Raw genomic sequence first — 23,749 nt, 5'->3', positions numbered from 1 at the left:
GGAGCAAGCACACACCTTGCTTTGAGCTTCCCAGCCACAGCTTCTGTGGGGTTAAGGACATTCTGTTGCCAAGGGGCATGCTCGCTGCTGCCTTCAGAGACCTCCAGGATGCCACTTTCCTCGGCTTAGAGTAATATGGCGACTCTAGAAACCAATATGTGCTTTTAGAGGAGCAAAATGTCAATGTCTTTCTGACAATGTCAGAAAGACAAAACAATAAAATATTCACAGGGGCATAACGACTCTTGATGAAAACATTCTGACAAAAATAAAGAACATAGTTATGATATGTATATATACACTTAGATTTGTTTTTACAATTTTGTTATAAAACATAACATAATGGAAAATTTGTTTAAAAATACAAATCTATAATTCTACCAATATCACAATTTCCATTCCATTTCTTCAGATATATATTTATACATTGTCGCAACCATACAAACACATAATTCTGTACTCTTTACACTTAACATTCTTAATGTTTTTCATGTTGCTACACAGTAAGTAATAACATTTAGAACAATATGCAAAATATTTAGAAGAAACAAAAAATAATTATACCTTTCCAGGGCATTTTTGAGTTTGTCATCAAAATGAAGGAAATGCTTTAAAAATATTTTTTAATCTGGGATTTCATCTCTTTAATTATACAAGATATGACAAATTTATGAAAAACTACATTATTTATAAAACATGCCTATATTTCTTAAATAGCAAAGAAATTTATATCTGTAGAAGATCCTGAAAATCTAAGTCTAATATACTTAAGTTTTTAAATGTATAAGGCTTTTCCATGGCTTTGAAATTTATGGAATTTTCCCACTATAATTTAGAATGAGGAAGTAGACACATCAGACCCTGCCTGACCTGACACATTTTCACTCATGCAGAGCCACAGCACTCCACTTCTGGGGTATTCTGAAGGCCTTCCAAACTTTAAATATCCATTTAAGTGCTCATTTATAAAGTAAACTAGTGATCAGAAAAAAAAAACCACCCACAAATGACATTTCCTCTTAAATGTATGCGATTTATCACTGATTAGTAAAATTCCCCAGGAAAACATGAATGCACGTGGATACAAGCTGGGAAGGCAGCGGGGAAAATGAAACAGGAAGGCGGAAATTTGGAGGTGGCCGATATTGCCTTAAAACAACAAATACTGACAGAAACATGGTCGCCTGCCTCGCCTTCCTCAGAGCGCCATGGGGATAAGAACCTCAGGCCACTCCGGAAACTACAACACCATAGGGAACCTGATGAGGCATTCCAGGAGGCATTTACGTGAACAGGACAGACACGGTCCCCACGCTTGTGGCACTGAAATCCAGACAGAGCACATCTGCAGAACAAGTGTCATGAAGGATGTGACAAAGCGGCTGACAGGGTGATTTCTGAGCTGAGACCAGCCAGTATGAGAGGGTGAGCGGGTGTGAAAGAGGCACTGGCGCTCAGGGAGGGGACGCAGCACGTCTGGGGTGAGCAAGTCCCCGAGAACCAGCAGTGGCACCGGCAACCAGGGACGCCCAGCAGGGTGGGGGGAGCCACAGCCCTCAAGTTTTTCATGCTCCTGGGGTGGTAGCCATTCTCAACTACTTGAAACACATTCTGACATTTACAGAAATCAAGACAAAAATAAGTTGATTATTACTATTTTCAACACTTGATATGCTCGACTTTCAGTAAGAACAATGAAAGACAGTCCAATATTTACCTTAGGTACCTTCTAGCCAAAAAGGACTTAACCAGCACGGTTCTAAAACGAGAAGGTTTAAAACACAGACACCACACTTTCCCTTTACATCAGCTCTCAATTGGCTCCATGGAAGAAGAAGAAGGAATCAAACATCCAAAGGGCTAAATGATTTCTTTGCAACGTTCATGTTTACTTGTGACATAAAATACGCGTGGGCTAATACGGACGCTCACTAGTCTTCTCTGTGTGTTACATACAACACAGTATGTCCGAGACATGTAGGTATTCTGAACGTATACACATGTATAAAAAAGGCAAGGAAGACCACAGGTTTTTGGGTGGCAAAAGGAAGCCAGTCAGGATGCAGTGTGTCGTAGACATTCGTACTGTAGGCATAAAATTCACACGTGGATCCCTGTGTACCCGGAGCAGCGTTAGGACAGCGACCCAGAGCGGCCTGGGTGGCTATGGCTACGGAGCGAATGTGCATGGACCCCCAAATGCCTATGTTGAAGCTTCACCCCACTGGGATAGCACTGGGGGGCTTCAGGAGGTGGTGAGGTCACGAGAGTGGAGCACCTTCGAATGGGATCCGTCCCCTCCTAAAAGGGGCCCCACAGAGCTGTCCCGCCCCTCCCACCATGGGAGGACACAGCGGGAAGTGGGCCCTCACTGGAACCCAGCCATGCTGGCTCCCTGGTCGAGGCCTCGCAAAAACATTTTCTGAGTGAAGCTGGAAATCCCAGGGCCGGGGCCCTGGTCAGACTTACTTGGCGATGTGGGGAGAGGTTTGTGGAAACTTTTCCTTTTTGCTTTCTGAAAGAAAGAAAACGAGGTAAAGTGTGTTGAGCCTTCTCGAGCAGGCCCAACGGCCCCAGTCGTGAACCACAGGATGGTGGGGTGGGGGTGTCAGGGCAGTGAGGGAGGGGCCGGCTCAGCGGAGACAGAGCACCGCCTGAGCCCAGGAAGAAGCCCACGGCGGGGCCATGCGTGGCTCCAGGCTGAGTGGGCTTTCCACTTCGCACCACTCATTTCATCACAGACACGGAGGCTTTGGGCCCTAAATTCAGACTCAAGATACACACACATGTCCTCAGGCCAGCACCTGGAGCACCCAGTGCGACTGTCCCCTGGGGGACAAGTCTGCTGAGGAGGGCGGGACTGGCCGAGGAGCGAGCCTGTCTGGACTAATGCCCCTGGACAACCAGGATGCCAAACACAGAGCTGGGCGCCACCGGGCTCTCCCCTTCGTGCTCACGTGGCGGGGTGACACTGCCTCCCGCGCCTCGTGTCCTCACCTGCTTAACACCAGGCAGAGGCCCCCTCACTCCGCTGCCGGCAGAAGCACTGGACTCTGCTCCACGCAGGCTGAACCTCACCCCAGACACCTTGGGCCCACGTCCTCAGTGCACCTGAGGCACAATTCTTAAGCCTGCGGTGGCCCTCACTTCAGACAATGGACCTGTGACAATTCCCCCTTGAGTGCACGGAGCTGGAGGGAGTGGAGGTTTGCAGGTGCCAGAGCCCTCAGTGCAGATTGTGGTTTGGCTAGAACTCTCCTTTGTCTCCTTTCACTACACACGCAGTTAGCAGGCTTCGTTTTCTAGCTAGAGAGGCCGAGTCGGGGCCCCAGTTAGCCTTTGGACCCCTGGGCCTGTCCACCCCTACTATCTACTCTCCCTTCAGGCCAGCACCCAGCGTGCCAGGCACTGGCCAGGACATCGTGACACCCTGCCAAAGGGTCACCTTGCTCCCACACAGTAGCTTCTGAGCCCTTCTCCCTTCCCTTCCGTGTCAGATTTGGGGGGCTAGGAGGCAGGGCCCAAACCAGCTGCAGACAGGAACTTGTCATCTCCCTCACATGTACTCCGCTCAGGGATAACTTCTGGGTAAAAGCCTTAAAATTATAATCACAGTTATTCAAATCATCGAAAGACTTGAGACTTTTCAAACACCAAGTAGCATCTGGACTTTGTGTTCCAGCTCTAAACACAGCATTGGAGGGAACAGCCCGTTGCACTCTCGTGAGTCACGCGTGTGGGGTAGAACCACTGGGATGAACTGCTGCCCCCGTCACACTCACCGTCTCAACGTCAGAGTCGAAGGTAATCACAGACAGACTGTCATCTCCCTGCAAGAAGAGATGCAAACATTGAAACCTTGAGGCATCTGCTTGGCTCCCAACAGTCACACTTTACAAGATGAAAACAGCCCATCCATGTTGCTGAGGCAGAAACCCAAACACCCGGCTCAGAGTAAATTCTGAACGTTGAAAGCAGGCTGGTGGGTGGCATCAGAAGGTGCAGGTGGGGACACAAAAGCAAAAACTCCTCCTGCTGGAGCTGCTCCGTGACTGTCACCCTGGAGGCACCTTTCCACACAGTCACTTGTACTTTCAATCAAGAAACAGTTCTTGATAAAAATATTTCACTTTTTACATGGTTTAAATGTTCTTATTCATCCTCACATCAAAGCACAAGGAGCCTGTGACTGTCCCGGTGAGAACAATTCCGAGTCATGTACAGAAAAGACAGTCGTTAATACCTGTGTCACTTGGGCTATACAGCTTCCCACTTCTTCTTCCACTGACCGCCCCAGCCCAGCAAGGAAAACCAAGTATGTATCGGCTAATGCCAGTACCAGGTCCCTGGGCAAAACCATCAACTCCTGAACTGTGACCGCAGCCTCCAACCCATGTGGCAAAGGGTAAAAATCTGGCCAAGGGGCTTAAACACAACCTTTGACCTCTGCTGAGCCAAGGATGAGCCCCAGTAGTTAGCCTAACGATGTAAACCCTTTGACAGGTGTTGGCTCTGAAACCACTGGGGGTCACACCCAGGCTCCATTTTACCCGGTGACTGTGCACTGCGCTGGGTGGAGCCCGTCACAGCTACAGCCATGGCGTGGTGAGACCCCGGCAAGCAGTCGGTGCTGTGTGAAGTTCACCAACAAGCCCAGAGGCAGCACCACGCCAAGCGATGGGGGGACTGGGCAATGCCTGCCTTTGAGAGATTCCAGTAGAACAGCTTCCTGCTCTGCACAGAAATCAGTGCGCCTGGGCCAAGGGCTGAGGGCTGGGCTCTCCCAAGTGCCCAGAGAGTGCACACCAGTCTCTTCCACAGAATTCCTGGAGACCAAGGCATGGGGCCGAACCTGCTTTGTGCCCTCAGAGCCTGGTGTATAGCAGGGGCTTAACAAATGCTATGTGTGTAAGAACGTTTCTAACAGTAAAAAGTGAACACAAAAGAGCAAAGCAGGGAAATGGGTAAATAACACAGGGGTAGCCACGGGTTAGAATTTTTAAAATCAGGCTCTGGAAAATACGGGGATATGATAAAATGCTAACAGCAAATTACCATATAAACATGACCTCAATTTTCAAAAGCGCATGGGGAAAAGATGCACGGTAAAAAGACGGGAAGGAAATACACCAAACGCGACTGGTTCTCTGGAGGCAGTTGGGTTACAGGTAACTAATTTTCCACACTTTCTCTAGTGGGCGTGGATTCGTTTTACAATCACAACACGAGGAGTTACTTCGCAATGACGGCGCATAGCGGAGGCCCGTGCAGACATGCGGGGCAGGATCCGTGCCCCGCGCCCCGAGAGCAGCCTTCAGCGGCTCCCAGGCCTCCTCCGGGTGAGCCCCGCTGCCCGGCACCCTCCGCAGGCTTCCCGCGGGGCCCTGCAGAAAAGCCGCCCCCTGCGCGCCGCAAGGCTCTCGGCAGTCAGGCCTGTGCCCACGGCCGTCCCGCCCCCGCCCCACGCGGACCCAGCGCTTTGCGGTCGGCCCCGGACCCGTGCAGCCTCCGCCCGGCGGCCGCTCCCGGCTGCTCCCACACCGCCCCCTGCAGGACAGCGCCGGCGGCCCACGGCCCCGCGCCCCCCGCAGCCGCCCTCGCAGCCCCGCTCCCGCACCCCCGCCTCCCTCACTTCCGCGCAGCGTGTTCCCCCCGCGCCCAAGGCTCGGGTGGCTGCCTCGCGCTCCCGCTGCCGCAACGCAGTTAATTCACACGCACCGCCCGCAGCAGTTGCTGTGCCGGGAACACTCGGGAAGGAGGAGCTGCGAGGCCCCGCGTCCTGACCCGGGGGCCTGACCTCCGGAGGGACGGCGCCTCTCCGGGGAGCCTTCCCCGACCAGCGCGGGCGAGGCCGTCCCCAGAGCCTGGGCCTCCCTCCCTCCCACCTGGGACGGCGAGAGGCTGGGCGGGGAGCGGCGACGCCGGCCGTCAGCACCCGGGAGGGGACTGAGGTCCGCGCTTATGCGCCAACAATAATGGCAGCTGTCACCGGCCGCCGCCGGCCGTGGGCCGCCTTCCTCCCGCCCGCTCCCCGGCCGGCACACCCGGCCCGCTGGAGGGAGCGAGGAGGCCCGCACGCCCGCACTTACCGTCTCCGAGGCCGGATCCCCGGTGCCCAGCGACATCGCGGCGGCGCGGCCAGGCCGCCTGTCAGCGCTGCAGGAGCGGCTGTCCGGCACTGGGGCTCCGCGGGCCGCCGGGCCGCCTGCAGCCTCCGGGTCAGCCCGCGCGCCCGCCGCGACCCCGTTGCCATGGCAACAGCGCCGGCCCTTAGAGCCCCGGATGAGGCGCCTGGTGCGCCGGGCCGACCGTGCGCATGCTCGGCAACACCCGCGGGCCCACCGGCTGTGCTCCCGGAGGTGCGGGCGGAGATCCGCGCCGAGCTGAAACCGCGCAGCCGCGGTGCTTAACAGTTTACAGGTTCGTCCACGCCCTTCTCGTAAAGGCTCCGCGACAAGGCTGTGAGCTCGTCAGCAGAGCAGGACATTGATAAAGTATTCGGTTAACGTTGAAAGGTGCAGGGGTTTGTGCGGTGTTACCGACTGCTAGCTCGGAACGACTGGCGTCCAGAAAACTCTCCTCGACCTCCATCTTAGGCCCTAGGGTTCTGGTCTAGCCACAGGACAATTAAAAAAAACAAAAAAACAAACACAAAAAAACAAAAGTTTGTATCGCACTCAAAGTTACTACGAAGATCTTTAGGAGCGTTGGGCTCCAGGGATCGTTTCTTATTGTTAGCAAATATGATTTGCTCTTTCTTTCCATATAGGTCTCCCTGGGCATCTACTCTGTCCCCTCTTCCCGCCTTGTTTCCCCGTCACCTGACATCGTCTACAAGGATATTCCGTGTCTAGACAGTAAGCTTTCTGGGACAGGAGCTGTGTGTTACTCACCGCTCTCTCGCTCTCACCTGGGACAGTCTGGTACATGGCAGGTGCTTGATCAATAGATACGTGACGTCCAGCGAGTCGTATGACTTCTCTGTGCCTCTGTGTCCTCAACTAGAAAGTGGAGAGAAGGCTTGTTGTGAGGATTAAATGAGTCAATGTCCGTAAAGTGCTCAGAACAGTTGCCGGTTCCAGAATGCGTGCAACGTGACGGTGATATTTTTGTGATGTGACCGCAGGAATGGGTCCTCACACTGGGACAGTGGGCGCCGTAGAAAGGCTGCCTGGCCGGTTATCAGAGCCCCAGCTCTGGCACCCACCCACTCGGGGGCCATGGCCCTCTGCTCCCCAGTTTCCTCATCTGTGTAAAAAAGGGGGTGAGCCACTTGGTGGTTTTGAGGCTGCCTCCCCACGAGAAGGCGAGACCGAGCCGGCTAGTGGTCAGGAGCCCAGGTTTTGTCGTCTTGCACTGGACTCCTTGTCTGCAAAATGGGGCAGGTTTCAGGGCTCTGATTGGCATCAAAGGAGCTAACAGAACTGAAACTCAGCACGGTCCCTGGCACATGGTAAGCGCCTCAAAAATAGAAGCTACAGGTAACGCTTTGCAGGTAGTCCGACCACTGGCATGGCATTTAAAATAGTAAAATTGAATTTGTTCTGAAATGATCCACTTCACTCATTGGCACTCCTCCTCTGCTCTGTGGAGCCCTGCTCCTGAGGGGTGGCAGGTAGAGGCTGCTCCCCGAGTTCTGGTTCCTTATTTAGACCGTGGGGCCAGGGACCTTCATGCATCCTAGCAGAAAAGCAACCCCATGCTCTCCCAGGAGCTTGTTTATAAAAGGCGACTTACCGGGCTGCTCACCTGCTCAGCAACTTCTATTTACCCTCTCGAGGTGTTGTCCACGTGGCCGGTGAGGGCTTTCACTGACTAAAACACCTGTCATTTGTGCCTCGTGCTCCACTCCTATTCCTGGGTCTCTGCAAACTCCCTGCCTTTTCTGCTTCTGTTGTTTCACTTGCTTTTCTCTCATTTAATTATACAGACTGTACATGTCTATGACCTTTTATCTGCCATTGTGAATTCTAAAAGCCTCAGAAAACCTTTCATAATTTGTTGGCAAACCTGTCTTGACCTCAATTCATTTGTTATACAAATGTGAGTTGAGGTTATTTGCAGTGTTTATTCCACTTGGAGAATATACTAGTGGGTTTTCCCGCAGAGCTGTTAATGCATTTGATCATGGGCTGCTTCTTGAACCCTGCTGGGGTTGTAATCTCATACACAGCCTGTGTATATCATGTAACTCTTCTGAAATCGGAACAACTCTGAGTTCTCAGCCATTTGTCCCCAAAAGTTTCCAGTAAGGAATTGTGCACCTTATAATACGGTAGTACGCAACTCTCGAGCCAGACGGCCTGGGTCCAAATCCAGCCTGTCAACCCACTAGCTGTGAGACCGTAGGAGTGAACCCCCTGTGCCTCAGTTTCCTCATCTGAGGGGACTGCGATAGTACCCACCCGCCTAGAGCTGCGGAATCACCTGAGTCTCTATTAAGTGAAGCACTTAGCACAGTGCTATCTAAGAGTTTTTTCCTCCCACAACTACCCTGTCGGGCCGGTATTTACACCCCCATTTTACAAGAAAAAGTCACAGTTCAGGGAAGGTTAACAGTGCAGTTCAAACCTTTCCACCCAAATAGTTTAAGGTGAGGGGAGGTCAGGAAGGGTGGTTGTGCGAAGTGGTACCCCAATCTAAATCAATGTTTTTAAAGTTCTCTTTTTATTGTATTATAATACCCATAGGAATTCTGCTGTCTATTTTCTTATACCTGGTGTTTCCCCTAAAATCTTGCTGAAACACTGACTCTCTGGAAAGGTGAGCCTGGTTTTCACCCTGGGCCTTGAGAGTCCCCCGCACCCAGCACGTCAAAAGCCACGGACTTTGCCTCAATGACGACGACGCCCCTTTCTAGCACGTGTCTCCCTCCTGCCGGCGCAGACGCAAGCATCCGTGGCTGGGCAGGCCACGCCCCTTCCGGGCTCAGCCCTACCTCTTCCTCAGGAAGCCCCGCCTCCCGGACGGGCGCAATGCCCACCGGACCCGTGGGCACGTACCACTGAGCGTGCGGGGGTGGCTGGCTCTGGGTTGCGGAGGCCAGTTTGGCTCCGGCTTGTCCCCACACCTCTCAGCTTGAGTCCGTGCCCAGCGTCCGTCCCTCTGGCTCCCAGAGTGGTTTCCAGGGTCCCTCCCGCTCGCCGTCCTGTAGTCGCCCCCTTCATACCTGGTGGCGTGGCCCGGGGCGGGGACTGTGGCGGCGGGGGCGGAGCCGTGGCGGCGGACGGACGAGGAGCGGGTGAGGCGCGCGTGAAGGAGGGGTCGCATCACTGTGGCCGGCGATCGAGGTCACTGGCCCAGGGCGAGTGCTGGGGAGCGGCCTGGGACGGGCGTACGCGGCGAGGGCTGGGTTTGGCCACCCCCGCGGCCACCGGCCCGCGCCTCTTGTGGACCCGGCCCGGGCTCGGCGTCCGCGGCGGGGTCCCAGGCCTGCAACTGACGCGCACCTGCAGGGAGGGCTCCTTCCGCAGGGACCTGGCCTCTCCCGGAGTGGCCGACTGACGCCCCGGCCCAGGCACACCAACTCCTGACCCCGACAGAGCCCCTGGCCACCCCCGCGCTCCCTCCTCAGCGCCCTCCCTCACCGCGGACCACAGGCTGGTTACTTGTCCCACTTGGAGCGCATATTAACACGTTTACACGAGGGCACCCGACCGCTCCAAGGCTGAGCGCGCAGGTACACGCCGCAGCCTGGTGCAGGGGTGTCGGATGCAGACGCACTGACTGTAGGGACAGACATTTCCAACACGACTGAGACGCTTCCCCTGTACACGGGGCTGTTCCAGAACGCACTCCCACCCCTGACTCTGGCCCACCCGCAGCCTAGGTGAGCGTCAAGCTCTTCCCCTCCCACCGGAGTCCCAGGTTGGTGGCTTTGAGCTCCTAAGGCCTCGTGGTTTGGATCACACTCCTCCCAGCCCTGTGGTGCCTCCAAGACTCCTGGCCTTGGTGCTCCTGCCCCACCCAGCCTGAGGCTTTGCATCCAGCCTTGCAGTGCGCTGAAGATCTGGTCTTACAGCCCCGGGGCCTGAGCAGGCGTGGGGGCTGCTTGTGAGGTGCGGAGGTGGGGTCTAGCTCTGACATTTCCTTTGCAGGATCCTAGTGTGTCATCATGGACCCAGAGTGCTCCAAGCTCCTCCCCGCTCTCTGCGCTGTTCTGGCGGACCCCAGGCAGCCCGTGGCGGATGACACCTGTTTGGAGAAGCTGCTGGACTGGTTTAAGACGGTTACTGAAGCAGGTAAGAGTGAGGGTGCTGCTGTGGACTTCAACAGAGGTCAGAGGGTGCGCAGGGCTCCTCTGTCTTGGGAAGGGATGTATATCTGGTGTCACTTCCTTCACATCCTAAACATTCCCCCTGGCTAATCCGGGACCCATTGGCCGAAGCCTGAGGGTGTAACCAGGAGAGGGAGAGCCTATTCCAGCCACGAGTCAGGCTTCCTGTTGTTGAGTACATGCTAGGTGGCTCAGCGGGCACAACAAGCTTAGTTTTCTGTTCTCAATACATTTTTTTGTTTGTTTCTTTGTTAAGAAATCGGTTTCGTTTTCTCTCTGATTATGAAAGTAATACATATATTTAAATAGAACTTGAACAACACAAAAGAGTAAAGAGGAAAATTAAACCACCGTCAACATTTTTGTTTCCTTCCAGCCTTTTTTCCTAACACGTTATAAAGTTGTATTTTTCTTACAAAAATGAGGTCACGCTGTAATACAACTTGGTGTCATGCCTTTTCTCTCTTACCATTATAGTGGGTGTTTTCCATACAGAACACATTGATTTTGACTGTATGTCATTTGCTGTATTCTATGTAATCATTCCAGTATTGTTAGGTGGTGTTTCTAATGCTTTATTATTATAAATAATGCCGTCATGCCTTTCCTTGTGCATAAATCTCATTTGTTCTCTTGGCTGATAACTGCTTTAGGACAGATTCCATGGCATTGATTTCTGCTATTTGTTACTTACTTTGGCTTACCCTGTTCTTCTAATCTCTTTTGAGTTGAATATCTAGATCTTTCTTGTTTTCTATTAATAATACATGTATTGAAGGCTACACATTTCCCTCAAAGTATCATTTAGCTGCACCCTACAAGTTTTACTATGTAGTACTTTTGTTGTATTTAGTCCCAAGTATTTTTTATGCTTTTCATTATGATTTTTTTCCTTTAACCATAAATTATTTACAAGTGTATATCTTTTAGGTTTAAAACGGGTTCCTTTTCAGTCTTTCTTATTGATTTCTAATTTATTACATCAGGGTTAGAAAACATCTGTATTTCAGTTTCCGTAAGTGTTCTATTTATATAGTTTCCATCCTTAGTTCAAGTTTATGTTGCTGACTCCTGTTTTTGCTAATTTGTTTTAATTGTTTCTCAGAGGTATGGAAAAATCTTACACTAAGATTGTGCATTCAACAATTTTTCTTTGAGATTCTTTTTTTCCTTTAATATATACTTTGAAGTTAGGTTAGGTATGCACAGGCTTAGGCTGTTATATCTTCTGGGATTTGTCTCTTTGAACAAGGAGTTTTCTTCCTAAAGCACTGATAATACTTTTTGCTTTGAAGTTGGTATTGTCTGATTTTACTCTTGCTGCACCAGCTATTTTAAAATTAGAATTTGCCTGCTGTCTCTTTTCACCAGTCTACTCTGGGCTGGTCTGTGTTGTCACACTTCATCGCTTCCTATAAACAGTATGTTGCTAGCCTTTGGCTTTTAATTTAATCTGAACAGCTCTTTTAACAATTTAATCTGTTTCATTTGTTGAGCTTACTGTTACATTTGAACCTATTTTCACCATATCCTTTCATATTTTTTTAATTTCCCATGTCTGTCTTTGCTCCTTCATCATTTTTCTGCCCTCCACTGGATTGATAAAGCTTTCAGATTTTTAAACTCTTTCTTATGGCTTTGAAGTTATGCATTCCACTTATGTTCTTTAGTGATTATTCTTGCAGGCAAACTGGACAAAAAAGTCACAAGTTAAAGTCAGTGCCTTTTCACATTTGCCCATGAGCCTGTTGGTCTCTGTTTCTTGCCCCCCTCTTCTTCGCTTTGCTCATTTCCTCCTTAGTGAACCACAGCCTTCAGCAGTTCTCTCAGCATGAGCCCTCTACAGGAACTCTCCCAGCCTTTGCCCCCAATTACCTTTTCCCCCATCGGCACTTTTGAACAACTGCATAGTTGAGCGTAGACATTTCAAATGCCCAGTCTGGGCGAAAATGCCTATTCCATTGGACTTTCTTGTACCAGGTACTCTCAGTTTAAGAAAAAATTATCCATATGAGAGGGGAATAATGGTCTTCTGGTTGAATTTGCATTTGTTTTTCATAATCAGCAAGACAGAACATCTTTTCAGATTTGTCGGCCATTTATATTTCCTGTCCATGTCCCTTACCTGCTGTTGAGGTGTTGGCTTTCTAGTTTGTTCCCCACATTGTATTAAAGTTATGAGTCCTTTGTTGCAAATATTTTCTCCCAGTTAAACTGCTAATTCTAACAACTTGAAAGAAAGTTTCTCTGGGAGTTGCCAGAATAATTGTCCTTTGGGGGACACGTCGTACTATGCCCCTGGTGACATGTTCCCTGGCCTGGGCCTGTCTCTAGGGTCCAGTGTCCTGCTGTTACAGGAGAATCCTTGCTTGGTGGAGCTGCTGTTCCAGGTGCTGAAACCCCAGGACCTGAGCTCCGGAGTCCTCTCCTTCTCACTCCGTCTTGCAGGGATACTGGCAGCCCAGGAAAACTGCTTCCAGTATCTTCAGGTAAGCCTGGGCCTTCCCACCAAGTGGACTACTGAGAGGTGCGCAGTTTCTTCTGCAGGTACATAAAGCAGTGGTGGCTGTGACAGTCTCTAAGTCTCCGTGTCATTTCCCCCTCCCCAACCCCACCGCCTGTGTCTCATATAAGCTTTTTATTCCTGAGTTTAAACTCACCAAGAATAAGATCAGGGTGAAGGGGCAAATCCTTGGAAATAAGACAGAGCTGGGGTTGACTCTGCTCTGACACTTACCCTCTGGCTGGACTTGCCCAAGTTCATGTCCGCTGAGCCCCGATTTCTTGCCCTGACAGAGGTGAGCATCATGCCTGTCTCTGGTGCCGGAGGATTCACTGAGACCATGGGTCCTGTTGAATGAATGGCTGACTAATGAGTTTCTTCTTAGCAGCAAGCCATGGGAACTTGGAGAATTCCCCGGAGCTGTGTGTCTTACAACTTTGTGCACCCCTGGTGGGCGCAGCTGGCTTTGTCATTGGTCAGCTGATCCCTGATGCGAGCCTGTCTGGTCCTGCCAGTCATGGCGATGGCATCTTGGCACCTTGCAGAGCCTCACCCAGTCGTGGAGGCACATGCACTTTCTGTGAGCCCCGGGGCAGCTGTGTCCGAGCCACCGGCAGAGAGGACAATATGGGTGCTCCTTGCCTGAGCAGTTGCCCAGCCCAGCTTGCTGTGGGGCAGACTCTCCAGGCTGTCCTGTGGCACCTCGCTGCACTGCAGTGTGTTTCAGGGGTCACTGTGCTTGCTCCCCTCATGTGCAGCCATCCACCCTCACCTGTGGTGCTTTGCAGTTTGTCAAGCACTTCAGAGTCCCCTTCGTGTTATCCTAGGAGCTGTGGCCAACAAGCTGGTTGGGACTCTGTCTCCATTTCCCAGATAAGGAGACAGTGCAGGCCCATATAAAAATCCCACAGAACTGGCAGACTCACACTAGACCCTGAGGACGCCGGCTGCTTGAGGGACCTGGTCTCATCATCTGCTTCTCTCAGAGTAAAAGCCCAGTCACAAGCAGATAGCTTTTTGCCAGCTGCACTGGTACCTTGGGTGCATCCCGATTCCCATCCTCCTTCTTCCTCCCTCCTCCTTCTGAGCCACGGCTGAGGCCGGCCGTGGCTTTGGAGCCTGAAAGGCTGCTGACTGCCCTCAGTCTAGTTTGGTCCCCTGTAGGCAGGGACAAGGAACATGGGCCAGCTGTAGGCTCTGAGCTGCAGGGCAAAGGTTACTGTCCTCTGTCCCAGGCCCCCAGCACTGGGCTGGCCTCCTGTTCCCTTTCCACCTGCCACTTCAGACTGCTGGGTGGTCTGGTAGCCTCAAGGGTCCCTCGTGGCCCGCTGCTCGGCACTGGCCCTGCTGTCTGCAGTACAGTGTCCGGGCCAGGGCCGTGCAGACAGTCTGCTTGAGGCAGGGGTGGAGCCTTGGTATCCTCCCATCAGCTGTGAGCCGCCCCTGGGGGCCCCCTAAGTGAAGGCGGGTCCCACAGAGGGCTTCCCTGTGAGCGGCTGCAGCAGCATCCCTCAGGCCTGTGGTCCTTGTACAGTTAGACTTCTTTCCTTGAGTGATTGAAGGTGCGTCTCCAAGGCCCCATGGTCCCTGTCCTGGGCCTGAGGTGACTGGATGGTTTCTGTCCCTTGAGGGTAGGGCTGTTGCTGGGCAGGATACCCATGGCCTGGGCTGGGCTGAGCAGGGGCCTGTCATTGAGACAGACTAGGCTCAGAGCCAGTAACTACCCCAGTGGGGGCTCGCTCTGTGAGAGGCAGCGCCAGGCTTTCCCACACAGCAAGCCGAAGCCCAGTGGTGATCAAGAATCTTACGCAAATGGCAGGAAATTGTACCGTGGACATCTGTACGCTGATGGGGGTTGAGTGGGGAGTTAGCCACTGTCCGCTGGGGGGCTCAGCTCTGTGGGGGAGGTGAGCTCCCACGGTTGTAAGGGTTTGAATATGTGGGGGCGGGGGGGCAGGCCTGACACACCAGGTATGCTGGGGCATTTGGTGAGGGACACCTGGAGGTGGGTGGTGCCCTGGTGGACCCACATGCCAAGCTCAGGAGTTCAGTAGGCTGTGGAGACCTCTGGGGGTCCTTGGTCAGAGCTGGGCCTGTGGAGATGGAGCTGCTGGTGCTGCTCTGGAGAACTGTGATGGGACTGATGAACCATTCTCCTCTGGGAGGCAGGTAGCGGCTCTGTGGCCGCCATTGGCTGGCACTAGTGGCCACCTGCCACGGCTCAGGAGCACAGCTGCCGAGGGGCTCCCTGTTGGTGGCCCATGAGAAAGTTCCCCAAAGAAGTGCCTGGACAGCCCCAATGAGAGGAGAGCCATCTCTGAGCGCCTGTGCCCTGGGAACATGCCCAGGTCACCATTCCTTCTCCGCTTCCCAGCAGGGGGAGTTGCTGCGGGGGCTCTTCGGGGAGTCAGGCCCCCTGGGCCGAGCAGCCTGGACTGCCCCCACCGTGCGCAGTGGCTGGATCCAGGGCCTGCGCTCCCTGGCCCAGCACCCCAGCGCCCTGCACTTCCTGGTGGGCTGCGGTGAGTGTCCCTCATGCCCCCTATCACCTTGCCTGATGTGGTGTGGTTCTGTCTTCTCTTCTTTGAACGTGGCTGGGGTATCACGGGGCTGTCTGGGGGAACTAGGGGTTAGAGTCCTTGGGCACGCAGGGGAGGCCTAGCAGCTGGGCTGGCTCTGGAAGGAATTGGGAAGCAGAGAAGGTTTCTGTGGGTTTAAAGCCGCAGTGGGAAACAGTGCTGATCACTCGTGAAACTGCCGCTCCAAGTGTTTGGCTTCTGAGCAGAGGGCCATGGCCTCTGAGGGTGCCTCCTGCAGGCCGTGTGCAAGCCCTTGCCCTGGGGTTCCGGCATCTGCTGATTGAAGCCATGTCTCCGCTGAACACTGTTCTCTCCCCTCCCCTCCCTACTAGGTGTCCTGGGCACCATCTTCTCCTTGCAGGGAGACCCCAGCCTGTTTGTGGCCTCGGCAGCCGGGCAGCTCCTGGCACACGTCCTGGCTCTGTGTATGCGAGGCCAAGCTGAGGAACACCCCGGCCCGCAGGCTTCTGACTGGCCGACATGTGCCCAGCAGATCGTGGACCACATAGAAGAGTCCCTGCGCTCCGCCGGCAGCCCGCAGGTCACGCAGGCCCTGAACGTCCTGAGTACCACGTTCGGGCACTGCCACAGCCCTTGGACACAAGCCCTCTGGGTGCGGCTGAGTCCCCTCGTGGCCTGTCTGCTCAAGAAAGACCCCGTCCCCGCGGCACACTCGCTGGTGGACCTCCTCCTCAGCGCGGCCCGGTCAGGTCCCCAGGGGCGCGGCTGGGCAGGGGCAGAGGGGGGTGTGTGCTCGTCTCCCTCGGGAGGCCCCAGGGCAGCGGTCACACCTGGGGCCACACCTCATTGGCTCCCCGAGCTCGGCCTCCAGTAGCGGGAACAGCATGGGGTCTGAAAGCCCCACACCTGGGAAGGACCTTCCTTGCCTGGTGGACACGCCCAGCCCTAGGACAGCAGGCCCACTGGGCACTGTGTGGCCTTTGGTGGTGGGACAGGAATCACTTTCTTTTTCTGGGGTCTTCTCTGCAGTTCTCCTGTGCTGAGTTCCAACTGTGGCCTATGGGAGACCTTGGCACAGACCCTGAGCCATCTGAGCTGCACGCAAGCAGGGCCTCTGGCTTTGGGGGTCCTGAAACTGCAGGCCTGGTGAGGATTGGGGTTCACTGTGCGGGGGCAGTGGAGAGGTCTCAGCCCAGGCCTCCGTGGTCAGGGAAGTACAGGGCGCTCCAGGAGCCAGAGCAGTCACAGGCTGCCATCCGGGGTGATCGCCAGGCCAGGCCCTGGTGCAGGCTGCGGCTTCCGCATTCTGTAGTGAAGGATACCTCTTCCAACAACAGCTGTAGAGGCTCCATGCATAGAACAGACTCTTGGAGCTTCTCTGCCTAGAGTTGGGCTGGGTTGGTATCTGGACTGGCTCACCCCACTGCCCTCTGCCCGCTCCTCGTGGCCTCAGCCTGTGAACCCCGGACTGCCCCCATGTGCACACCCTGGGGTGGGTATTAGGGGCTGCGGGATGGTTTGGGGGACCCAGGAGGCAGGAATGGCTGGACAGCTTTCTGGAGGGACAGGGTTGTGCGCCCCCTGGAAATGTGCTTGGGGTCCCGAGAGGCGGGAAGGATGGGGATGTCACTCCAGGGTTCTGTGTGGATGAGAACCGGTCGTGTTGGCCTGGGCCAGGGCTGAAAGTGGCCTCAGGACCCATTCCCCAGAGGGGCGGGAGCAGCTATGCCCGGCTCTGGTCTCCAGGGCCTCTGGGTGCTCAGAGACGAAGTGGTCCAAGTGGGTGGAGGACCGAGGAGCCGGCCTAGAAGGAGAGCTCTGTGCTGGCTTAGCCCCCCGAACCCAGCCCAGGTCCAAGCACGCGGCTAGCCCCTCTTCTAGAAGTAGGAAAGGACATCTCGACCGAGCAGGAGATGGAGCCCCTGGGAATGCTCCCAGAGGTGGGGACTGCCCCGTGGCTCTGGGCTGGCACGCTCATTGGAGGGGGCGGGGGTGTGGCCAGGCCCCCCCTGGGCTGCTCCTGGGGCCTGGGGAGGCGCTTCTTAGCAGCCCCCAGGGAGCGCCACACCGTGGCCTGGGTGCCTCCTGGTGCCTGCCAGGAAGCTGTTTGTCAAGGGGGTGCCCAGATGCCTAGTGCCAGCACCTCTGCCCCAAACTTGCTGGGGCCACCAGTAGGAGGGCAGCCAGCTTGCCTCAGGTTGGGGAGCAGCATTCACCACCTTCTCTGTCCTCAGTCCACAGACCCTAAGAGCCCAGGCCTTTGGTGTCCTCCTCCAGCCCCTGGCCTGTGTCCTGGAAGCCGCTGCTCAGGCCCCTGGGCTCCCAGGTACACCCCTTGGGAAGGGTGGGTCGGCACGGGAGGGTGGGACCCTGGTCAGGGCAGGCTGACGGGCAGCAGGAGACCCGCTTGCTGCCCAACTTGGAATAATGGGGCTGGATGTGGGCTGCCGTCTTAGCTGTGACTGCTGCTCACGTCTTCACGTCCTGATCCCAGAGTTAATGGGCAGTGTCACCCTAGTGGGCACCATGGTGGCCGCAGAGCAGCCAGCCTTTGTTCCCTCACTGCAAGCCTTGGGCCTGGGCCATGTAGTGGTCCCTGAGCCAGTCCCGTCTGGGCTCTGACGGACGGGTGGGTCTCCTCTGCTGTGACTTGACTTGCTTCAGCCGCACACCGGGTGGAGGATTTAGCGCAGGGTCCAGCACCGGTGCCCACGTCGGACGGAGCTGAGCCTCCTGACCTACAGGCTGTGGGGAGAGCTGGGGCTCGATTGCTCGCAAGCCCTGCAGACAGGTTCAGACCCCAGTTCTAGCCAGCTGGACGTCACCCTGGGCAAGCCACCCAGTCCTAATGTCTGACAGGTGGTGGCCAAGGGGGTGGTGAGCGGTGGCCAGGCCTGCGGTGGCTGTGCAGCAGATGCCCCACTAAGAGCTGTTTCTTGTTCGACCTCCAGGCCTGCCAGCTGGGACCACAGGTGACTCCGCGGTGGTGGACGCACTCCTGTCCTCCAAGTCGACCTGCGTGGGTCTCCTGTGCCAGACCCTGGCCCACGTGGAGCTGCTGCAGCCCATGGTAGGTGTGGCCCTGGCTGGCGTCCACACTGGTGGCATGCCTCGCGGCCTTTGTTGACCCTCCTTTCTCCCCCAGCCCCAGCGTCCCTCACCCTGGCCCCAGGCGCCCCTGCTTGGAGCTGCGGTGGCAATCCTGCGGTTCTGCAATGGCTCGGTAGCTCCCACCTCTGATGTGGGGAGCCGCCTCTGTGTCATCCTGGTGGGCTGTGTCCGGGTGCAGCGAGCAGCCCTTGACTTCCTGGGGACGCTGGCTCAGGGATTAGGTGAGTGAGAAGGCATTCTCACCCCGCTCTGGCGTTGGCCACGCCCCACAAGCCACACTTCCCTTGGTGCTCCCAGACGTCCTGGGACTGCTGTCTTCTGCGTGTTGTCTCTGGGGCGGGGCTTCAGCTGACCAGTGGGTTCTGCTCCTGCTGTCCTTGGATTGACACAGTCCGTCCTGTGCCGCGGAGGTTGGGGTACTTCACCTGCCGTGTCTGTCTCAGGCCCTCAAGAGTTGGTGACACAGGTGCTTGCTGTCCTCCTGGAATCCCTCAAGAGCCCTGACTCCAGCCCCACGGTACAGGCACGGGGTGCGGGGAAGGTGGGGAGGGGGAGGCAGGTAGATTTGGGGGAAACCCCTGCCAGCCCTCATTGGAGCCAGAGTGAGCTTTGAGGGGCAGGACTGCAGGGGGTTTGGCCCAGGGCCTGGTGCTGATGAAGACCGGTGCTGGGCACGCTGGGCCAAGGAAAGCAGGTGACGTCCAGGCTGCTTAGGGGGCTCTTGATGGGAGGTGTGAATGGGAGCCAGGTGGCCCCTGCACTTGGGGCCCACACGCTCAGCGGCGTTCCCTGCAAACACAAACGTACCATCCTCACAGCTCATGATTGAGTCAGGCCCTGGTGGGTACAGAGTTAATGCCACACGCTGCTGAGCCAGCGGTGGGGCTCTGGGTGACAGGCTTGCCCACTTGGGTTCCTGGGCTTGGGGGCAGAGGTGCCCTGCGCAGTGTGTCATGTCTCGGGGCAGCAGTCCTGTCTCCCCAGCAGGGGTGGGTCCTGACGGGGGCGGCTTCCTCTCTGTCTCATCGTCTGGGATGCCAGTTCTGTTGCTTCCGCCTCACAGAAACGAGGCACGGGTGCCCGCCCCCCTCCCCCCGCCCCCATCTCATACCCATGGCAGGGGCGGGAGCACAGAGAGGTACACAGCGGCGGGCAGGCTGGATGGCCGCCCCTGCTGCCCTGCAGCCCCGCTCTGCCCACTCCAGGTTCTGAAGAAGGCCTTCCAGGCCACGCTCAGGTGGCTCCGGAGCTCACCCCAGCCTTCTGGCTGCTGCGACATGGACCCCCACAGCCAGCAGTTCCTCAGAGGTAACCCAGGCCTCCCAGGGGTAAAGCAAGGGGTGGCAGGGCTGGAAGTGGGGGGCGGGTGTGAGCCGGGCCACTCTGAACCGCCCTCCCGCCCCAGAGCTTCTCCCTGTGCTGCAGAAGCGCCTGTGCAGCCCCTGCTGGGAGGTGAGGGACTCGGGCCTCGAGTTCCTGACCCAGCTGACCAGACGCTGGGGAGGTGAGTGCAGGGCACGGGGGCCTTGGCACACTGGGAGCCTGGGCCACCAGGACTGCCCTCGGGAGTGGGGGGAGCTGCGGGCGCCACCTGTGGTCACAGCTGGCTCTGGCACTTGGACCCCCAGGGCAGGCTGGCTTCAGACACACACTCCTGGCCTCAGAGGTGCCCGAGCTCGCCGAGCAGCTCCTGCGAGACCCTGAGAGTTACGTCCGCGCCAGTGCGGTGAATGCTATGGGGCAGCTTTCTAGCCAGGGGCTGCGCGCCACCCCCGCCAGCCCTGAGCACCCAGGAGGCCAGCAGGTAGGAGGCGGCATGGCCATCCCCAGTAGCCGTTCTGATGCCCAGGGTGGGTGGTCTGGGGTCAGGGCTCTGTCAGGCATGTTCCCGAATCTCCCACCCAGCCTCCCAGGGCCCCTGTCATTGGGTGTGGTCACCCCCATTGGATAGTCGAGCCTTGGAGGGCTCCGTAGGACGCGGTGCCTGTAAGCGCGTTGTTGGGGGGGCTCCCCCTGCTGTGCCCCGAGTCAGCAGGAGCCCCACCCTCTCTTGTCCTCTCCTCTCTCCAGAAGAGCCTGCTCCTGGACCTTCTGCACATCCTGTCCGCTGACTCGGAGGGCTTCCCCCGGAGGGCTGTCATGCAGGTCTTCACTGAGTGGCTGAGGGACGGCCATGCCGAAGTGGCCGAGGACCCAGAGCAGTTTGTGGCCAGGGTGCTCCAGGTGGCGAGCCAGGACCTGGACTGGGAGGTCAGGGCCCAGGGCCTGGAGCTGGCGCTGGTGTTCCTGGCTCAGACGCTGGGCCAGCCCGCCTCCCACTGTCCCTATGCCGTGGCCCCCCCTGAGGTGGCCCCGCCTGGCCAGCTGGCCCAGGCCCTACAGGCGCTCTGCCGAGTGCGGCTCTTTGAGTTTGCCTTTCGAGCCTTGTTTGACTGTGACCGACCCGTGGCCCAGAAGTCCTGTGACCTCCTTCTCTTCCTGAGGGCCAGGGCTGCTCCCTGTGGCAGCCCGCAGGAGGCGGGGAGCAGCCCCAATGTGGCCGCCGCGGAGGCTGCCCTGCAGAGGTGGCGGGCGGGCCAGCAGGGCCAGCCCCAGGAGGACCTGGAGCCTGAGGCTGTGATGGCCGTGCTGAGGTCCGTGGACCTGGAGGGCCTTCGGGGCGCCCTGGCTGAGAGCAGTGACCACGTGGAGAAGAGCCCTCGGTCCCTCCTGCAGGACATGCTGGCCACCGTGGGCACCCTGGTGGAGAACGAGGCCGACTGCTACTGAGGCCGCCCAGTGGTGACCTCTTGGGTCCTCTGCCGCTGAGCTTTGTCCCTTCCTCAGGTCCCAGGGGCTCCAGCTCGGCCTGGCTGCACCAGGGATCCACAGGAAAGCCAGACCAGGTGAGACCAGCAAGGTCAGAGTCACACATTTTGATGTGTTATTAAAGTGGCTTTTTCTACTAACAATGATTGACAGCGCTTGGAGTCAGCGCCACGTTCCCAGAGTGCCCAGCAGCTGCCCCAGGCCTGGGGGCTGGTGGGAGTGACTGAGGAGGGCTCTTCCTGCAGGCCGTCCATGTGCTTCCTGGGTATGGGAGGGCATCCTCGGCTTGGACCCCACTGTGCCCCAGGGATGACAAAAGGTCAGAAAGCAAATAGCTCAAGCTGGAGAGTGTCCGGCCTTAGACCCTAGCTCCTCACGACAGCGACCCCAGGTCCAACCAAGGTCAGGTTTCTAGCCTCTGAATCCCCAGAATCACCCCGAGTCTAGTGATTCAAAGCTCACCGTCTTGACCAGGCAGGTAGAGCTACCAGTGGTAACATCTGGGGGAGTTGAGATCCAGTCCCGTCCTTGGGGACCAAACAGGTACACCGGTCCTGGCTCTGCCTTTCTTGGCTGTTTGACCCTGGGGGACTCATTTCCTCTCGGAACCTGATTCCCTGTCTGCAAAACTGAGATTTTGCCATTTGCGCCCCAGAGGTAAGCATCCTAACGTTTTAAAGTACCCAGCACAAAGAAGAAAGAGAAATTTAAAAATATTTGAACTAAATGAAAATACAGCAAAATTTGTGGGCTGCAGCAGAAGCAGTGCTTAGAGGGAAACTTACAGCATTGAATGCCTATCTTAGGAAAGAAGAAATCTAAAATCAGTAAGCTTCCACCTTAGGAAACTGGGGAAAAAAGAGCAAATTAAATTCAAAGGAAGCAGAAGAGAAAAATAGAGCAGAAATTAGGTTAAATAGAAAATGAAATCAATAGAATCATCTAAACCAAAAGCTGATTCTTTGATCAATAAAATTGATAAGCCTGTAGCCAGGCTTTTCTCCCTAAAAAAAAGAGGACACAAATCACTAAAATCAGAAATGAAAGGGGACATCATTACAATTCCCATGGACATCGAAAGGATAGTAAATTCTGTGAACAACTGTATGCCCACAGATTTGATAACATAGATGAAATGGACCAGGTCCCTGAAAGATGTAGTCTGCCAAAACTCGCACAAGAAGAAACATAATTTGAATAGACCTGTTTCTATCAAAGAAATTGAATCAATAATTAATAACCTTCCAAAACAGAAAGCATGAGGCCCAGGTGGGTTCACTGGTGGATTCTACCAAACATTTAAGGAAGAAATGATAGCAGTTCTCTCCAGTCTCTTCCAGAAGACAGAAGCAGAGGGAGTATTTCCTGACTCATTCTGTGAGGCCAGCATCCCCCTAACACCAAATCCAGACAAAGACATTCTCTCTCATGAACATAGGTATAAAAATCCTCACCAAAATATTACCAACTTGAATCCAACAATGTATACAAAGAATTATACACCACGACCAGCTGGGATTTGTCTCAGGTACGCAAGCTCCTTCAACATTTGAAAACCAGAAATGAGAAGGGCTTGGAGAATCAGGAGAGGTTCTTATGGGCAAGACCCAGAAGTCACATGTCATCATGCACATCCTGTGGTCCAGACGTCATGGGGCATGCCCAGTGACGGAAGGTTCTGGGAGGTAGAGGGCCGAGTGAATGGGATGGAGCCGCCGCTGCCCACTGCGCCACACAGCCGCTCGGGCTGCAGCCTTGTTCCCATAGGCTCTGGGGCACCTAACTGCTGCTCACTGCCTGTGAGAAACTTACATGTGGGGATTGGAGGCTGACGAGGACCCTCTACCCGCCCCCCGGGTGCACATCCCGGGGTCCTGAATCAGCACGGGCAGGTCTGTAGCTCCGGTGTCTCAGGAACCGGCTTTTCATTTTGATTTTGCTTCTCTTACCACGCAGTCTGCTGCAGTTCCCTGAGGGTTGGGCAGGGTGCGAGGGCAGGTTTAATTCTGAATCATTCCTCCCCAAGAGCACAGCCCTTCAGGTTTTCAGTTTCAATTGGGGTGAGTCTTCTGTTTGCTCCCCACTTGGGGCAGGATTGGCCCTGTCTCCTCTCCCCTTATCCCACCCACAAGGACACTGAACAGGTAGATATATTGGCAGGTAAAGGCAAATGCTCTCTGAACAGAGGGCACCAGCCAATCAGAATGGACTTTGGCTGGTATGCCCAATCAAGGTGCTGCAGCCGAACATCACTGTTGCTAAGCAGATTTTTCTTTCCAGCAGAAGCAGGCTAGATTAAGTGGGCCAACCATCACACAACAAACAATGAAAAATGCTGGGTAACATACTCAAAACCACCAGTTCAGGAACGCTGAAGTGCTGACAAGATAGTGGGGAAAGTTGCAGCACTCAGATACAAGTCCCTCTCAGCAGGGAGGGAGGAGGCCCTGCTCATTGCCCCCCCAGGCAGTAACAGCCACAGTCCTCAGTGAATAGGGACTGAAAGGTCAC

General features: G+C 55.4%; 2 protein-coding genes across 10 annotated transcripts in view; one reads left to right on the top strand and one right to left on the bottom strand.

Annotated features, from left to right (window-relative positions):
• Positions 1 to 6,444, bottom strand: part of IQCE (IQ motif containing E) — a 36,476-nt gene extending 30,032 nt beyond the window's left edge. For 2 of the 6 annotated variants that reach the window (XR_012489932.1, XM_074313989.1), the window contains exons 1-4: positions 6,090 to 6,150; positions 3,783 to 3,830; positions 2,470 to 2,515; positions 16 to 144 (exon numbers count right to left, since the gene is read on the bottom strand). Coding sequence is in view for 5 of the 6 variants with exons in the window: in XM_074313989.1 (XP_074170090.1) it covers positions 16 to 144; positions 2,470 to 2,515; positions 3,783 to 3,830; positions 6,090 to 6,125 (259 nt within the window). In the remaining variant the exon portion in view is untranslated. Of the gene's footprint in view, positions 1 to 15; positions 145 to 1,717; positions 1,737 to 2,469; positions 2,516 to 3,782; positions 3,831 to 5,718; positions 5,874 to 6,089 lie in introns of those variants that run through there. The other 4 variants (XM_074313992.1, XM_074313993.1, XM_074313990.1 and 1 more) reach the window with 4 other exon arrangements.
• A 2,523-nt stretch (positions 6,445 to 8,967) lies between these two features.
• Positions 8,968 to 21,381, top strand: BRAT1 (BRCA1 associated ATM activator 1). Of its 4 annotated transcripts, none has more exons than XM_019757551.2 (14): positions 8,968 to 9,241; positions 10,098 to 10,241; positions 12,611 to 12,765; positions 15,154 to 15,301; positions 15,691 to 16,063; positions 16,349 to 16,465; positions 17,554 to 17,645; positions 18,271 to 18,389; positions 18,465 to 18,651; positions 18,874 to 18,947; positions 19,636 to 19,738; positions 19,836 to 19,934; positions 20,059 to 20,234; positions 20,501 to 21,381. In XM_019757551.2, exons 2-14 carry the CDS (start codon positions 10,115 to 10,117, stop codon positions 21,197 to 21,199), a joined length of 2,469 nt encoding a protein of 822 aa, XP_019613110.1. In that variant the 5' UTR covers positions 8,968 to 9,241; positions 10,098 to 10,114; the 3' UTR covers positions 21,200 to 21,381. The 4 variants fall into 4 exon arrangements, with proteins under 4 accessions (XP_019613110.1, XP_019613107.1, XP_019613108.1 ...); XM_019757548.2 differs by having other exon boundaries at positions 8,968 to 9,290; XM_019757549.2 differs by having other exon boundaries at positions 8,968 to 9,304.
• The last annotated feature ends 2,368 nt before the right edge of the window (positions 21,382 to 23,749 follow it).

Source organism: Rhinolophus sinicus, linkage group LG10, assembly GCF_036562045.2.
Source record: "Rhinolophus sinicus isolate RSC01 linkage group LG10, ASM3656204v1, whole genome shotgun sequence".
Lineage (NCBI taxonomy): Eukaryota > Metazoa > Chordata > Mammalia > Chiroptera > Rhinolophidae > Rhinolophus > Rhinolophus sinicus.
This window is presented reverse-complemented; position numbering and strand designations above follow the sequence as displayed.